Genomic DNA, 16,581 nt, shown 5'->3' with positions numbered 1-16,581 from the left:
AAGATACTTATGATTAGCCCATTAAAAGAAACGTTTTTGCTACAAAATTTATGTGAAATCCAGAGCTGTCCCCAGCATATTTTTTTTTTTCACTACTTGATGTCCTCGGTTTGATGGCCAGCATTATTCCTGTGAGCCCATGCTGTCATGGGACCACCCCCACTTGTGACTGGACAGTGATCTATGAAGGAGCACAGTAATGAGCTCCCTTCGCTATCATTCTTTTTCCTCTGTCAGCATGTAAACAGATTGGTTTCTTGCTTCTTTTTCTTACACTCCATCCCTGCTGTACATGGATTGCAAGAGTTTGAGGTCAAATTCAGATACCTACACTGTTTTTATAAAAAATATATACATTTAATGGTGTAATGATTACAAAGCTGCATTAAAGCTTAACCACTTTACCACCGGAGGATTTTGCTGTCTTACGTCCAGGCCACTTTTTGCGATTCGGCACTGTGCGATTTTAACTGACAATTGCGTGGTCGTGCAAATTTACGTCCTTTTTTTCCCACAAACAGCGCTTTCTTTTGGTGGTATTTGATCACCTGTGCGTTTTTTTTTTTTTTGTTTTTTTTTTTGCGCTATAATCAAAAAAAGAGCGACAATTTTGCAAAAATAACAATATTTTTCACATTTTTTCTATATGAAATTCCCCAAAAATAAAAATGTAAAAATCTAATTTTTTTTAAATTTTTGGCCAGTTTGTTTTTTGCCACCTATGTTTGGTAAAAAAAAATCACAATAAGCGTATTTTGATTGGTTTGCGCAAAAGTTATTGCGTTTACTAACTAAGGGAAAGATTTTTGTCATTTTTGTTCTTTTTTTTTTTTTTTTAAGGAGTAATGGCGGCGATCTGCGATTTTTGCGGTACTGCGATATTGCGGCGGACAGATCGGACCCTTGACTGACATTTTTGACACTTTTGGGGGTACCAGTGACATTACTACAGTAATCAGTGCTATACATATGCACTGTTACTGTAAAAAGACACTGGCAGGGAAGGGGTTAATTTTTATTGGTGATCAAGGGGTTAATGTATGCCTGGTGCTTACTGGCGTGTGTGGGGGGAGGTGACTGAGTGACACAGGGACAGATCGCAGGTTCAGCTATGCTGAACCCTGCAATCTGACCCTGTCTGTCACTTAGGAGATCCGCCCGCTTGTGTTTACACAAGTGGGCGGATCTCCACACTCGAATCCCCGACGATCGGGGAAGAGCGGCGGTGAACTGAATACAGCGGGAGCGAGCCTCCGGTGGCGCGCGCGCCGCCCACGAGGGGGGGGAGTCCAGCGACGTAGGTCTACGTCGCTGGACGGGAACGAGACACTTTTCCGCAGTACAGTCAACGTGACTGGTCGGCAAGTGGTTAAAGTTGTTGTAAACCCTCTCATATACCCAGTGAAGTGACTGGCCTCAGATGATACACAGAGATGAAACAAATCATCCTACATAGGTTTTCTTTGTTTATCTTCAGTCTTCTCTTCCTTCCCTACACCCCTTCAAAAGGACAGAATCGCGTTAAAATCCTTCTCCATCTGTTAGTATCACAGAGGAGGGGGCGGAGAGCTGCAGTTACACTGTGCGAGAGCTGATCGGGGGAAATGGCACACACCCCCTTCACAGAGCAAACAGGAGGGAAAGAAGAATACAGAGCTGTGTTCTGAAAAGACAAGCTCTGTGCTGAGCTCCTTCCCCGTTCACAAGTTTATCTCATGTGTCTGAAAACCTTCACAGCAGTGACATGCTGATAACAGAGAAACGAAGCACCAAAGAGAAAAGACCATTAGAGCTTTGGAAAGAGACAAGTAAACATTACAGACTTTACAACCACTAACTCCAGCTTTATCACTTTAAATATTTTGTTTGAGCCAAGCTTGCCAAAATGGAGAGGCAGGTCCACCTCTTCCATTCAGAGGAAGCCTTGTATTTATTGATAAAATGCATTGTTTTCGAGTGGATGGCTATACAGCACTTTTGTTCTGGGAACAGGACTGGAAGCCCCTGTACTGCTGCCAGAAACAGCGCTGTTTACGGTACTGATGCTACATACAGTTTATAGAGCTCTGATAGTGGCAGCATGTATTGGCCCAAACAAACTATTTAAATTGATAGCTGAGCTGGAGTTGGACTTTAATGCGTTCTAAAGTTCAGCATTAAACACAAAATCCCCCATTATAAAGCCTTGCATTGCTGGCTTTTGCTACCTCTATTCCTTTTATTTGTGGGGTTGTAATTATAGGAAATTCTTGATGACTTCTATTTTTGTATGTGATGCTTTCCCTTCTATAAGTACACCTCAGTAATAGTAACATTTGGGAGGATATGTTTCTCTGTATTCTGATGATTGCATTTTGCAAAATGGAACTTGTTTGAATGGTAATTAATTCTACACTTAATCACTTGAATGCCCCCTAGCTCCTACATAAGCACTATACTGTGAACAGACTTTCCCAAGTCCTCTTCCAGGAGAGCCTTATGAGAGAGTGGCTCCTCCCACCTAGCACAGGAAACACAAATCCACATTAGTATAAAAAGACCTGCACTATGCATGGTCCCTCAGTTATTGTTCCAGACAGGATCACAGATTTGTTTTCTCATCTGTCAGGCCTTCGTGGCAGGAGCCTCCCGGGCTAATATCAGTTTTCCCTGGGGCAGTGTTCCTGGGTAGATGGAAGGATTAGTTTGTGCTCCCCTGGGGGTGTTGCCCAGGGGAGGCTAGGGGACCCTCTCCCCTCCTGTGATTTTTGTTAGGTCCTGAGGGCAGCCATTGTAGGAGGCTAACCTCTCCCCTGTGGATTTAGTGCAGTGCACTTACCTGTAGCTTCCCCCCATGTGTTACTGTGAAGCTAGGCATGGCTTCTTGGTGGTTAGAAGGCGGGGGGCGAAGTGCTGATGTCACTTTCGGTCTGGGCTAGTGATGTACTTCCGGTGGAAGTGATGCGGCTGGGATGCCCGGTGGCCATATTGGATGGGGCAGAAACTAGAATGGAGTCCAGGATGTCCCAGCAGGATGGAGGGGAATGCACACTGCCTGGGCGTGCCGATCCACTAATGCCAGACCAGAATCCACAGAGGAAGACATGGGCTGAGCTGGGTGTTACCAGCTTATTTAACCACTTCAATACATTGCACTTTCACCCCCTTCCTGCCCAGGCCAATTTTCAGCTTTTAGCGCTGTCACACTTTGAATGACAATTGCGCGATCATGCTACACTGTACCCATATAAAAATATATTTATTTTGGTGGTATTTAATCACAGCTGGGTTTTTTAGTTCTTAGAAAAAAGAGAGACAAAATTTTGGGGAAAAGTTTTTTTCTTTTCTGTGAGTAAATTTTGAAAATAAATTTTCTCCTTCACTGATGTTCGCTGATGAGGCGGCACTGATAGGCTGCACTTATGGGCACTGATAAGGAGATACTAGTATGCCGCACTGACGGGCGGCGCTATGGGCACTGATTGGCCTTGTTTTTCACTTTTCTGTAATCAGGGCACTGATAATCAGTGCCCTGATTACCTCTCCTTTTCTCCCCTTTGAGGAGGAGCTGGTGATCGGCTCTCCTCGCCACACACTCTTAACAGTGTGAGGCGAGGAGAGCCGATAAACGGCACTTCCTTATTTACATGTGACCGGCTGTGATTGGACACAGCCGATCACATGGGTAAAGAGCCATGTCATTGGCTCTCTACCAAGATTGGGGTCGCGCTGTGTCCTAGCAACAGCAACACGGCGTGGCCACGATCGCCGCACTGCACGCCCCCGTGAGAGGCCGTTCTGGTGCGCCGTCATATGATGGCATCCCAGAACAATAGCTGCACTGCTCTGCTGTCATTTGTCGGTGGCCGGGCAGTAAGTGGTTAAAGGACCCTGCGCCGATCTCCAGTTCCCTGCATGTGCATCATGGAGGTGGCTGCTGCAGAGGAAGAGGATCGGGGGACGCAGGAGGATCCAAGCCCTAAGGTAGGAAAGTGATGACTGTGCATCATCTTATCCTTACCTGCCGCTCGGTGGAGGAGGCACTGAGTGGGGTGCTTTTAGTTTTTTAGGTTTTTTTTTTTTTTTTTTTGGAGAGGTCAGGGAGTCACACATCCACCTGTCCTTTTTTCTTTCTTTCTTTTTTTTTTTTCTTCCTTACACCTGGCAACTCTCTCTGAATCCGCTCCTTTTTTATCGTTTGTGCCTTCCCAGGGGAAGAGCCACGAAGTAATGAATGGAGCAGGGCCTCCCGAGATCCCTAAAAAGAGATGTTTCTCTTGTAAACACAAGTTGTCATCCTCATGGAAAAAAACCTAATGCCAGGAATGCATGGATGCCTTAGCCAAGAAGGAAAGTAGCTCTGTGTTCAAGAAGTTTTTAGATCCCATGAAGACTGAAATGGTTAAAACATTTGAATCCTTCATAAACTCTCTTCAAGATTGAGGACCCCTGGATACTGCTATACCTAGTACTTCCGGTTTTAGCTTAGAAACTCCCATTCCCACCCCTGCGGCTGCAGAGGGGGATCCAGGGGTGCTGGAGGAGATTGGAGAAGGATCCAGCGGGGAATCTAGTCCTGAGGAGGGGGAACTCAAGGAAGAGAAAGGTAGTCAAGTTCAGCAATTCCTGTTTCCTTCCAATGAGACAGAGGAGCTCCTAAAATGAATTTAAGATACATTAGAGCAGTGTTTCTCAACTCCGGTCCTCAGGGCACACTAACAGGCCAGGTTTGCAAGAAAACTGAAATACATCACAGGTGATATAATTTGCTGCTCAGTGATTTCAGTATTCTAGTCTGAATCTCCCCAAGGTAATACCTAAATTATGGCCTGTTAGTGTGCCCTGAGGACCGCAGTTGAGAAACACTGCATTAGAGCTGGAAGAAAGAGGATCTATCTATCCATGACAAACTTTATGCGGGGTTACATACAAAAGAGACATCAATCTTTCCCTGTACATGCAGCACTGAATGACACAATTCTGCAGGAATAAAAAGAGCCAGAGAAGAGGGTTTTTCTCCTTAAAAGCCTTAAAAGAAGGTTTCCCTTTAAAGAAGAAGCATCACTATGGGAAAAGACTGAATGCAGCTTTGTCCAGGGTTACAAAGCATTCAGACTTGTCATTTGAAGACACAGGTTCACTTAAAGATGCCATGGACAGGAAGGCCGAAGGCTACCTAAGGAAGGCATGGGACACAGGAGCGCCAAACGTCCAACCGGCCATTGCTTCTACCTGCGTTGCCAGGACCCTTGATCTCTGGTTAAGGAATTTTAAAGTTTTGCTGAAAAATGATACTCCTAAAGAACAGCTTCTGGATTCCCTCCCGGTACCTTAAGCAGTTGATTTATGTTGCTGACGCTTCGGCTGAAGCCATCAGGTTTTCGCCTAGATGCACTGCTCTGATCAACCAAGCAAGGAGGGCTATTTGGTTGAAAACTTGGCCAGGGAATGCCTCTTACAAGACAAAGTCATGTTCTCTGCCATTCAAAGGAAATTTAGTCTTTCAAGATCTAGATTCACTGTTGGAACGTTCATCAGACAGGAAGGAAAATTTTCCTGTCCCCAAAAAACAGCAATACAAGAAAGGGTTTTGTCCTTTGAAGAAAATGGGACCTAAAGAAGGTAGGAAGCAAAAGAAGCCATTGCAATATAGAAAACCAAAGGGAAAAGGGGATTTCTGTTTATTCCCTCTTAGCCTAAGGAAAAAGGGCAATGACTCCTCTTGCTGTGTAGGAGGGAGACTGGGGCCTTCCTATCCCAGTGACAGGCCACATCAAACAACGCATAACCTCTGGAGATTAGATCTAAGATGCATCAGATAGAAGTCAACGTTTTTTCGTAACCCAGCTTCCAAAGAATGCGAACATGCCAGCTGCCATGACAAATCTGCTCCAAGAAATGATGGGCCATGAAGTTATATCCCCCCTTTCTCAAAGGGAAATCGGAGGGGGTTTTTACTCCCACATCTTTTTAAGGAAGAAATAGTCAGGAGAATTCAGACTAATCCTCTCCCTGAAAATGTCAACCTGAAAATGTTCAACAGAACAGTCAAATCAAAAAACTCAAGATGGAAACCATCTTTACAGCAAAAGAACTTTGACACGGGGGGCATTCATAGCCACAACAGACCTGAAGGATGCTTATTTACACATTCCCATCAGAGAAAGCTCAAATATTTCTCAGATTTGCAGTAAAAGGTCCAAATCAGACAATCTATTTCCAACTTCAAGAATCTTCACAAAAGTGTTAGCAGAAGCTTACAGACCTTGAGGACAGAAGGGATATTGATGATATCGTATCTAGATGACCTGCTTTTGTTTGCAAAACTGCTACGGAATTGGAAAGGTCTTTGAACAGAACACAAAGTCACCTTCAGAGTCTGGGTTAAATTTTAAACACAGAAAAATCACATTTCTCTAGCGCTCATTGACAGACGTAGTCCTCGGTGATACACCACCTTCGGGTTATGTTGCCTCCACAGGAGCAGGACTAGACAGGAAATTAAAAAGCTCTGGCCACACCCTAGGGGCAGTCCCAGAGGGTATATCCTCTCTCTCTCTGCCTCAGCAAATCAGTTATTTTCTGTCTAGTTATGAGTAAGGACCTAGATACCTTGCTGGGATCTTAGGTCCTGGCAAGAATTTTTTTCTTAAAGGATTTTTTAGACAGCTTTTTTTTTCTCCAGTGTTCCTGTGAGATCTTCAAGCAAGAAAGCTGAACTGGGCGACGGGCTGGATGTTGAGATCCGGTGGTCACCCCAGTTCAGCCTACGAGCGCGTGCAGGCCATAGCTCCGCGCTGGGTCGGCCGCGACAAAGTCCCATTAAAAGGACTGAACCCGCGAGTTAAACGTCTCGCTGAAACGCCAAAGACCATGAGTCACGGCGTCCGTATCGGTCGACAGCCCTCCCGCCCCGGTGGAGAGGGGTACTGTCAGGAGTTGGTGCCCGCCTGGTTCTGGTATGGTGAGTAGTATGTTCCCCCTTTTTCCCTGACGGGTTTTGTGGTGAACGCGGGCCCCTCTCTGTATGGTAAGAAAGAGTCCTTTCTATCCTATAACATGTCACAGATCCTCCTACTTTGAGTGTGATTTTATGTGTGCAAAAAGCCAGGAGGCTTGGTTTGGGAGCTAACAATCTATTGTATACATGTTTAAAAGATGTAATCTGTGGCATTCTGGGAATCTTATGGGTTAAGCATAAGCTACCTACCAGTCAGAAGCCACGGACATGTAGACTGCCTTCCAAATCAGATCTCCAGCTATTAGCAGGCCTCCCGAACGGCCATGCGGTCCGCCAGGGCCGGTACCGCCAACCACGCCATATCCCCATGCAGAGAGAGTGTTGTGTGCCCTGCAGCACACCGCTATTCAGTACAGGCCGCCGCCATTTTTTTTGCTGGATCGCACGAGCCGCCATTTTGGCGTAGCCTCGTGTCTCCAGCATGGGGGCGGCCATGTTTGAGGTGATCCTACACCTCGTGGAGCTTGGGGGAGGCGCCGGAAGGCGTGCAGAGGGGCGGAGCCGCCTCCTTTCTTCCTGGGCAGCCAGCCAAAAGACTTCCTGTTTGTCAAGACAGCGCTGTAACCTGTTGCAGTTTAACTCTGAGCATCAAGTGGTGAGCCTGGGGGTCTATCTCTCTCTCTCTCGATCGATAGGGATCCCTAGCAGGTAACACTAAGGGGCTTTTTGTGGCGCTGGGGGTCAGAAAAAAAAAAAAAAAAAAAAAAAGTTTTTTTCTTTACTTTTGAATTATATTATCCAGGAAGTAACTGGAGTTATCATGGACCCTGCCACACATATTCCCCCACCTGTTTCCCTCGAGGGGGCCTCGGGACCCGCCGGTGCACAGAGTATAGAGTCATTTACAGCAATTTTGGAGTCTATGGTGGCTCGGGTGGAGGCGGCCTGTCAGGGACGGGGGTCAAGGAAGCGACCCCCGCCTACCCCTATACCATCTGACACCTCTGACTCAGATTCAGAGATGGTCACGGCAGTTGCAGGTTCCTCTGCAAGGGCTGTTATCCCAGGTAAAGCCCCCTCAGACAGTGAGGAGGACGCTTCTTCTCTTGCTATAATTCAGGAAGAGGCATTGGTGGACGCACTAGTTGTGGCAGTGCAGGAAACCTTAAAACTTGAGGCTTTACCGGCAGAGGCAACTGAAACAGAGATGCCTTTTGGTACTAATAAGCCCATCAAGACGGCGAAGGCTTTTCCTGTACCTAAATGTTTTGGTAATCAGATTAAAGGAGAATGGGAGCATTCTAAACGTACCTTTACTATTTCCAAGCGTATTGCTAGACGCTATCCGTTTGAGGAATCCATTATTAAGAAATGGACGGTACCACCAGTCGTGGATCCGCCTATTTCCAGGCTGAATAAAGCCACGGTTATTCCAGTGGAGGACACTTCGTCCTTTAAGTATCCGGTGGATCGAAAGATAGAAGCGGAGTCCCGCACTATCTTCTCTCTGATAGGGTCAGCATTTAGACCAGTAATTGTTATTGGTCTAGTTTCCCAGACACTTACGGAATGGGCGAAAATGGTACGCCAAGATCTTAGGGGAAAAGATATTCCCCAGGAGACATCTGATTTGATGGAACAGATCATACAAGGGCTACGGTTTATCTGTGACGCAGCCTTGGACACTACTCCCTTATTAGGGCATGCATCTAAGTTAGCAGTGATCCTCAGACGTGTGCTGTGGTTAAAATGCTGGTCAGCTGACCTAGGTTCCAAAAAGACCTTGACCAATCTCCCTTTTCAGGGGAATCGTCTATTTGGGGCCAACCTAGATGAAATCATTAAGGATGCCACTGGGGGCAAGAGCACTTTTTTGCCACAGGCTGCAAAAGCTAAGGGACCTCGCAACAAGCGAGGACCTTTCTTTACCGCCCATAAAGGGCGCCCGGCTGGTACTAGCGGGAAAGGCAGGACTCCTCCAGGAGGGTTCAAGAAGGGCTGGTCGGACAAGCAGAGGACCAACCCAGCCAAACCCGAAGTAAAGGAGTACACAGCCTGAAGGTGCGCCCCCACCCGGTTTCAGGGTGGGGGGACGTTTTCACCGGTATTCAGGACATTAGATCGAGCATCAACCACTACTACCGGTGCGATTCTTCCCTTCCAACATTTAAGTACCACAGGAAGCGGTAGTTACCGTTCCCTGAATAGATCTTTTCCTTTACCTTTTCCTAAGATTTGTCCCGATACCTCACAGGAATCGGATCTGGTTGACCAGATAGGCCAAGTAGCCTCTAGTCGGGTGACTTCGGTCCCTGAGGTTCAACCAGAAAAGATCACCTTTCCTGATAACTATCAGGTATCTGATAAATGTGTGGGAACAGAAAACGACCAGACTTTCTCGGATGGTCGGGGCCAGATAGCTCTAGGGACGTCTGGTTCAGATCCAATCAGCGCCAGTGGTCCTAGAAATTCTAGGCTGGCCTCCTCAAGCCGGCCTGGCCGACTTGGACAGGTTAGTCGCAGACGTTCCGTGGGAACTTCGTCTCAGGGAGTGTCTGTGGTCTCAAGGACCAATTTACCTTCGTGCTTTACAGTCGCTGGTTTTAATGGCCTGGCCATTGAGACCCAAGTACTGAAGGACAGAGGTTTGTCTACTTCAGTCATTCCTACCCTTATTAAAGCAAGGAAAGCGACTTCCAGCAAAGTCTATTATCACACATGGAAGACTTATATTGCGTGGTGCGAATCTTTAGGATTTCCTCCACGTACCTATTCGGTGTCTCGAATATTGGCCTTTTTGCAACAAGGGGTTGAGCAGAAGCTAGCCTTGAGCACCATCAAGGGTCAAGTTTCAGCATTAGCAATCTTCTTTCAGAAGCCTTTAGCTACCAAATCCTTGGTGCGGAATTTCATCCAGGGGGTGCGGCACCTGGCTCCTCCAGTCCGCGCGCCCTTACCGCCCTGGGATCTTAATTTGGTTTTGTCGGTTCTACAGAAACCTCCCTTTGAAAACATCAGGGAAATTCCCTTGCTTACTTTATCCCAGAAGGTGGCCTTCTTGGTGGCTATTACTTCTGCTCGCAGGGTGTCAGAACTGGCTGCATTATCATGCCAGTCCCCATACCTAGTGATTCATAGGGATAAGGTAGTACTTCATCCTAAGCCATCTTTTCTTCCTAAGGTGGTTTCAGATTTTCATCTGAATGAAGATATTGTACTACCTTCCTTGTGTCCTCAGCCCAAGCATCATCGGGAACATGCGTTGCATTCCTTAGATGTGGTTCGGGCAATCAGGGTATACCTGAAAGCTACGGAATCATTCCGTAAGACGGATTCACTTTTTGTGATCACGGATGGCCCCAGAAAGGGTTTGCCTGCATCTGCCGCGACCATTGCCAAATGGATTAGACAAACGGTGGTACAGGCTTATTCTATTAAGGGTCAGAGTCCTCCGTTCCCTGTTAGGGCGCACTCCACTCGAGCGCTCAGTACTTCCTGGGCCTTTCGCCATCAGGCGTCAGTGGTCCAGGTATGTAAGGCGGCCACTTGGTCGTCGGTACATACCTTTACAAAATTCTATAAAATTGATGTGACGGCATCGGCGGATGCCTCATTTGGCCGCAAGGTTTTGCAGGCCGCAATTTGAGGAGACCGGTGGTCTACCTCGAGGGTTTTTTTCTGTTTGAAAAAAAAAAAAAAAAAGAATTTTTTTCTCTCTTTTGTTGAGTCTCATCATTAAGGATGAGCATTGTAAACTTCTAGTTGGCACCGGTTGGGCCTTCTAGATTGGGATTTGATTTCATTTTCCCACCCCTCAGTTGTGATACTGCTCTGAAGGTGGTGTATCACCGAGGACTACGTCTGTCAATGAGCGCTAGAGAAAAATGGATTTTTGTAAAATCTTACCGTAAAATCCTTTTCTCTTAGCTCATTGACAGACGTAGTCCCCGCCCCTCTGTTTTTTTGAGTTGGGTTAAAATCTCTAAAGACTGCTGTTTCACATAACTGATTTGCTGAGGCAGAGAGAGAGAGGATATACCCTCTGGGACTGCCCCTAGGGTGTGGCCAGAGCTTTTTAATTTCCTGTCTAGTCCTGCTCCTGTGGAGGCAACATAACCCGAAGGTGGTGTATCACCGAGGACTACGTCTGTCAATGAGCTAAGAGAAAAGGATTTTACGGTAAGATTTTACAAAAATCCATTTTTTCTCCCTGCTCAGAAAGTTGTTTTCCTGGGATATAAAAAATCTTACCAGAAGAAAAGAGGGAAACACTGATGTCAGAAGCCTCAAGGTTCATACTGAACCCCACAACGTCCATCAGATACATAATGAGATTGTTAGGACTGATAAAAGCAGCGATTCGGGCAGTGACTTGGGCCCAGACTCCCATCGGAGCTCTTCAGAGGTTCATGTTATCAGTATGGGACGGTCACCAACAACCAGTCTTGTAAGAAAGAGAGAAAACCAAGCGCCGATCTAAATGTAGCAATAAGCGTTTCTTTAATATCACATAAAAGAGTGTTACTCACAAGAGTCCATTAAAAGCAGGCATCTCAAAAGCAAGCATCTCGAAAGCAGTGGGGCAGTCTGTGTGGTCATATCAAGGGTCTGCTGCAGAGCTGGTGCTGTGAGGGACGAGCGATGTTCTCCTGTTGCGAGGCAGGGGATTTGCAGGTCCACAGCGGCGATGGGGCAGCTTCGGTGAGCAGGTCGGAGGATTGTGACATCACTTCCTGGAGATGCAGTGGGGGTGAAACGGCGACGCGTTGCGGAGCTCCGCTCCTTCAGGCCGTGCAGGGGCCATTTTGGTTGTGGGCATTTATGCCAGTGGTTCAGTAAGTGAATTACGGAGGCAAAGCGGCAAGAGATGTGAATAGCGGAGACCGAGGTGGAACGAGAGAGAGAGGGAGTGGACATCCGGGGTGGGGGGGGGGAAGGGGGACCAGGGGAGAGGGGATCGTAAGGGAGTGTGCTTCATGGATGAAAATAGAAAAGACCCGGATGTTCTCTCTCTCTCTCTGTCTCTGTCTCTGTCTCTCTCTCTCTGTCTCTCTCTCTGTCTCTGTCTCTCTCTCTCTCTGTCTCTCTCTGTCTCTCTCTCTCTCTCTGTCTCTCTCTCTCTCTGTCTCTCTCTCTCTCTGTCTCTCTCTCTCTCTGTCTCTCTGTCTATGCTATTCACATCTCTTGCCGCTTTGCCTTGCACTATTGTGTCCCCGCTGAGCCTCCGTAATTCACTTACTGAACCACTGGCATAATTGCCCACAACCAAAAATGGCCTCTGCACGCCCTGAAGAAGGAGCGGAGCAACGCTTCGCCGTTTCACCCCCACTGCATCTCCAGGAAGTGATGTCACAATCCTCCGACCTGCTCACCGAAGCTGCCCCATCGCCGCTGTGGACCTGCAAATCCCCTGCCTCGCAACAGGAGAACATCACTCGTCACAGCACCAGCTCTGCAGCAGACCCAAGAGGACACCCTTGATGTGACCACACAGACTGCCCCACTGCTTTTGAGATGCCTGCTTTTAATGGACTCTTGTGAGTAACACTCTTTTATGTGATATTAAAGAAACGCTTATTGCCACACTTAGATCGGCGCTTGGTTTTCTCTCTCTTTTTGTATCCATACAGGGTTGCTTCACCCTTTACAGCCTGCAGCCATCCAAGTGTTCCAGCAATCCCACTGTCCTGTTCATTTACCTTTGCCCACACTTAGACTATTTTAGCAGCCTGCTCAGTCCGATCGCGCCAATCTCCCCCCCTTTTCTAATCAGTCTTGTGACACTGCTGAGTCCAGTGAAGGAATCCTTACAGTGGTGGCTGCTAGAAAGGAATCTGTCTCTGGGACGTTGCTATACACAAGTTGATTAATTAAGATCCATTAAGAATCACAACAGACACAAATGTGTGGGGTTGGGGAGCCCACATGGGCCACCAGGCAGCGCAAGAGAAATGGGATCAGTCTTGGGCCAAGTAGTTTTCCAACCTGAGAGAACTGAGGGCGATCTGGGAAGCTATGCGCATTTTCGCATCTATTATAAGGGGAAAACATGTATCCTTTCGGACAATATCGCCGCAGTTTCCTATATCAACAAAAAAGGAGGCACGCGTTCAGCAATTCTCAGGGAACTAGCTGGGATAATGTTTGGCCGGACAGAAGAGAATGACCTTGCAGAAGTACACATCAAAGGGAAATTTCAACTCGCTAGCAGTTTTCTGAGCAAAGAACAGATCTCGCATACAGAATGGAGTCTGAAACAAGAAGTGTTCACACCGATCGCTCAAAACTGGGGTTATCTGGAGATAGACCTTTTTGCTTTAGCAAAAATGCAAAAGTAAGGAAATTCTTCTCAATACACTGGGATTCGAGCAGTTTAGGGCTGGATGCGTTCGCCCACCCCTGGTCAGGGAAGCTCTTTATACGCATTTCCCCCCTTCAGGCTCATTCTGAAAGTCTTACAGAAGATCCAAGCTACAGAAGCAAAGACCATCGTAATAGTCCTGTTTTTGCCAAAGAGAACCTGGTTTCCTGCTCTCCAGAACCTGTTGATCTCGGAGCCTTGGAAGCTTCCAGTGAGGGAGGACTTACTGGTTCAAGGAAAATTGCACCACCAACATGCGGGCCTTCTTTCTCTGACAGCTTGGCTACTGAGGAAGAGCTGTTAAAAAGCAAAGGTCTGTCAGAGAAAGTGATCTGCACCATATTGGAAAGTTGGAAAAAGTCCACAAATTTAATTTTACTCCAAGATTTGGAAAAAGTTCTGCAGCTGGAGGAAGGTAAAAGGCAGGACTTTCGGGCCTATTTTTCCAGCCGTACTGGATTTTTCACAGAATGGTACAGATTTAGGTCTTACACTCAACACCCTAAAAGTGCAAGTGGCAGCATTATCCAGTCTCCTAGATCTAAGATTAGCGCATCATACTCTAATCAGAGGTTCATTAAGTCCGTTTCAAGGAAGAGACCTCCTCAGCAGCAGAGATTCCCCCCTTGGGACCTATCCACAGTACTGCAGAGTTTTATGAAAGAACCGTTTGAGCCTCTCGAAGAAAGCTCTCTAAAACTCCTAACTTACAAAATCCTACTCCTAGTGACCCTGATGTCTGCCAGGAGAGTGAGTGAATTGCAAGCTTGATCAATAATGGAACTTTACTGTTCCATTTTTCCCAGATAAGGTAATTCTGCCCCTGGACATGGGGTTCCTTTCTAATGTATCCACTGATTTCCATAGGTCACAGGACATCGTAATAACCATCTTTCTGCGGACAAGCAAGCAATTTAAAAGAAGAGAATTTTCACAAATTAGACGTCAGGAGTTGCCTGTTATGCTATATTGAAAGAACCAAAGAATGGAGAAAGGTACCCAATCTGTTTGTTCTGTATTCCGGTCCCAGGAAAGGACTAGGCGCCTCAAAAACCACTGTCGCCAGATGGATGAAATCCGCTATTGAGGAAGCCTATTCCATAACAGGACTGCCAGCTCCTCCTAAGCTTAGAGCATGTTCCACCAGAGCCTTTCGCCACCTCTTGGGCAGAGAAAGCAGGGGCTACCCCAATCCAGATCTGCAAAGTAGCCACCTGGTCAATTTTCCAGACTTTCATAAGACACTACCATCTGAACCTTTTGTCATCAATTGACCAGGCTTTTGGGAGAAAAGTGCTTCAGGCAGTAGTCCCTCCCTAACGGGTATTATTTCTATGATGTCGCTCTCCTAAAGCCGTCCTGGAAGATGACTTGGGAAAACGAAGTTATTACCTGTTTACTTGATTTCCAGGAATTTTCCAGGACGGCACTGTTCCCACCCTATGATTTTGTAATGGTAATTATTAGGGGGTGTACATGTTAGGCCTTTGGTTATTTGTTATTACTGAGGGACCATGCATAGTGCCTGTCTTTTTATACTAATGCGGATTTGTGTTTCCTGTGCTAACTGGGAGGTGCCAATCTCTCATATTTCTGAGCTGGAAGATTCCTGGAAATCAAGTTAACAGGTAATAACTTCGTTTTCCATTGGACAGTGTAGTTAGCAAGCAGAAGGTACTGAGCCAATCAGATTAGCTCTGTATCTTGTTGTCGCTGTGACCAGTGACAGCATCATACAATGTAAACAATGGTTGCGGCTAACAGCCAGCTTTTACTTCTCACGCACTAATCAATGTGCAAGAGGAAAGTGAGCTTCCTGACCGCAGCACCAATTGTAAACTGGTATCAGTGTCATCCAGCCCTCTACAGTATATGTTGGCTCCATCCTGTCTCTGATCTGAGCTGTATATTATCCTCGTACTACCTTTATCCTGCACATTAACCCCTTCCTCTCCATCATATGTGACATTTCAAATTAAACCCTTTCACATTTGTTTGTGTATCACATGTCCATTTAATGTATCTAGTGCAAGGTTACCACATGTTTTAACACCCTCAATACCAACATGTTTCTTCATTTCCAAAAAGTTGTGGCAAAAAATGTATCATTTCTGGGGTTTGTGTACTCTTGTTTTTTATTTGATTCAGTTTGCATTAAATTTTGTATGAAAACAAAAAGTAATAGAAACCGTTTTTCTCAATGCTTTTCTTTTTCAATTTACCTGTATATTTCTTGCTACTACCATAACCTACCACCAAAGAACAAAAGCCGCTGCGATACCACCTAAGTGTATGTTGTTGTTGTTTGTACCCATACTACAGCCCAAAAACAATAGTGCGCATTTTGCTTTTTTTTTTATCCTGCCTAAAACACACTGATACTAATTAGAAAAAAAAAATACTGACTTTGACCCGAACACTAACCCTGCGGCTGACCTAGATCAAACCTTGATCTAGGTTTTTTTTTTTTTTTTTTTTTCTATCCCTGCAAGGACAGAGAAAGATACAATGTATCTGTCTTGTCCATTCACAGAGACAGAAAACACAGGGAGGGCTTCACAGTGGCTGATTACTGTGATAGCCAATCAGAGGCTATAACAGTAATCGGGTGACCTGGAATCGGACATTCCGGGTCCTGATCATTAAAACGAGGCCCGGGACTCTTGGTGAAACCCTGGTACCTGTGCTAGGAGCATGTTGTGCAGCTCGCTCCCAGCACAAAAAGGGAGATACGCAAATATGTGGCCCCATGGAAAAAAGCCCAGTGGGTCCACATATTTGCGTACAGTTGACGTGAAGGGGGTTAAATAGCACCAAAACAAAGCTCTGTCTCTAAAAAAATATGTAAAATTGATTTGGGTACAGTGATGCATGAGTAATTATCAAACTATCACAGCGCTAAAAATGGTTGGACAGGGAATGGGTTGTAGCATGGTGGTCCTCAAATAGGTAAACTAATACATTTCTTTTTTTTTTTTTTTTTTGGATACTTTAGTTTTTCCCGGTCAGCACTGTGGATAGGAACCACCTCATTCATGATTCTGGTATTGCCTGTAGTGTTTGAGACAGAAAAATTGCAGATGGAGCAACAGCAGCAACTACAACAGAGACAGGTGAGCATGAAAATGACTAATGTAACTAATTGTTTAGAACCTATTGTCGATATTGCAAGGGGGCCTCTTTCCATATCTATATACATTATAAATGTTTTTTTTTTTTTGTTCTCACAGAAATAAATGCACATCTAAAAACTACAGATATAATTTAATTATGCCATGGC

General features: G+C 45.9%; 1 protein-coding gene across 1 annotated transcript in view; it reads left to right on the top strand.

Annotated features, from left to right (window-relative positions):
- Positions 1 to 16,581, top strand: part of TOMM22 (translocase of outer mitochondrial membrane 22) — a 35,898-nt gene that overhangs the window by 11,961 nt on the left and 7,356 nt on the right. Inside the window, exon 3 of the mRNA XM_082266049.1 lies at positions 16,297 to 16,414. Coding sequence (XP_082122175.1) covers positions 16,297 to 16,414 — 118 coding nt within the window. The remainder of the gene's footprint in view (positions 1 to 16,296; positions 16,415 to 16,581) is intronic.

This window comes from Pelophylax lessonae (assembly GCF_965119305.1).
Source record: "Pelophylax lessonae genome assembly, chromosome: 8".
NCBI lineage: Eukaryota > Metazoa > Chordata > Amphibia > Anura > Ranidae > Pelophylax > Pelophylax lessonae.
This window is presented reverse-complemented; position numbering and strand designations above follow the sequence as displayed.